This window comes from Formica exsecta, unplaced genomic scaffold, assembly GCF_003651465.1.
Source record: "Formica exsecta isolate Colony F162 unplaced genomic scaffold, ASM365146v1 scaffold237, whole genome shotgun sequence".
NCBI classification, from domain to species: domain Eukaryota; kingdom Metazoa; phylum Arthropoda; class Insecta; order Hymenoptera; family Formicidae; genus Formica; species Formica exsecta.
The window spans coordinates 159232-160142 of record NW_021849649.1 but is presented as its reverse complement, the minus strand read 5'-3'; the positions used below and the strand labels follow the sequence as shown (position 1 = coordinate 160142).

General features: G+C 33.5%; 1 protein-coding gene across 1 annotated transcript in view; it reads right to left on the bottom strand.

Annotated features, from left to right (window-relative positions):
- Positions 1-11: 11 nt before the first annotated feature.
- Positions 12-911, bottom strand: part of LOC115235995 (coiled-coil domain-containing protein 1-like) — a gene marked incomplete at its 3' end in the record, with an annotated part of 8875 nt that continues 7975 nt past the window's right edge. Inside the window, exon 3 of the mRNA XM_029808177.1 lies at positions 12-229. Within this exon, the coding sequence (XP_029664037.1) occupies positions 12-229 (218 nt within the window). The remainder of the gene's footprint in view (positions 230-911) is intronic.

Genomic DNA, 911 nt, shown 5'->3' with positions numbered 1-911 from the left:
CTCGAGACTCTCTTCTTGGTGCCGTTCTTTTTGCTGCCCTTCTTTTTGCTCTTGTTTTTGTTCTTGTTCGATTTGGAGCCCGAATTTGAATTCGTTAGTTTAACAGTCACCGGCTCGTAATTTGCGCGCAGAATGTTGTTGATCTTGCCGAGAATTTGATCGACGAAACGATTGTATTTTGCCACGTAAATCGCCGGCACGTGCGCGCTCGGTTCGGATTCTGCACCACCTAAACCGATAATAAAAATAACATCGGTATCTTATAGTTTCTATTTTCTTGGACATTCTTTAATATGCATTTTGCCGTGCATTACACATACACACATATTGAAATATAAATATTATTTTTTTCATAGAAAATATAATATTATTAATTTTAAAGAGACAAAGTTTCTTTTAGCAAAAATGTGAGAGCTAATGATTTGACCGAGTATCTTTATCTTGAGACAAAGAAAATCATCTATAGATCGTAGAATCGTTAAAAGTTTACACTAATATCTACCTCAATTATCACTGATATGACATTATGGCAATTTAAGATGGTAATGTAAATATTTCAGATTCCGTAAAAGGTAAAAGTCTTTGCAGACTGGTGTCTCTCAGTGGCAATCAAATGACTAATCATGGAGCTGTAAATTTTAGATATTATATAATTTTAAATAGTTTATATAAAATTATTCTCAAATGGATTTTATATATACACATCACGCAAAATTATATAATTTTATAAATTCTACAAATTGCTACCGCGCACATCTACGCCATCAGCCTATATTTTCGCGTGGCAATTTTTATTTTTTCCCGAAAGCAATCAGTTTATAAGAAGAAGAATCTCCACAGTCACGAAATCGTTCGGTTGACCCAGAATCTACGGAAAATTTCCAATTCAAGACAATATAAAGAGGGAAAGA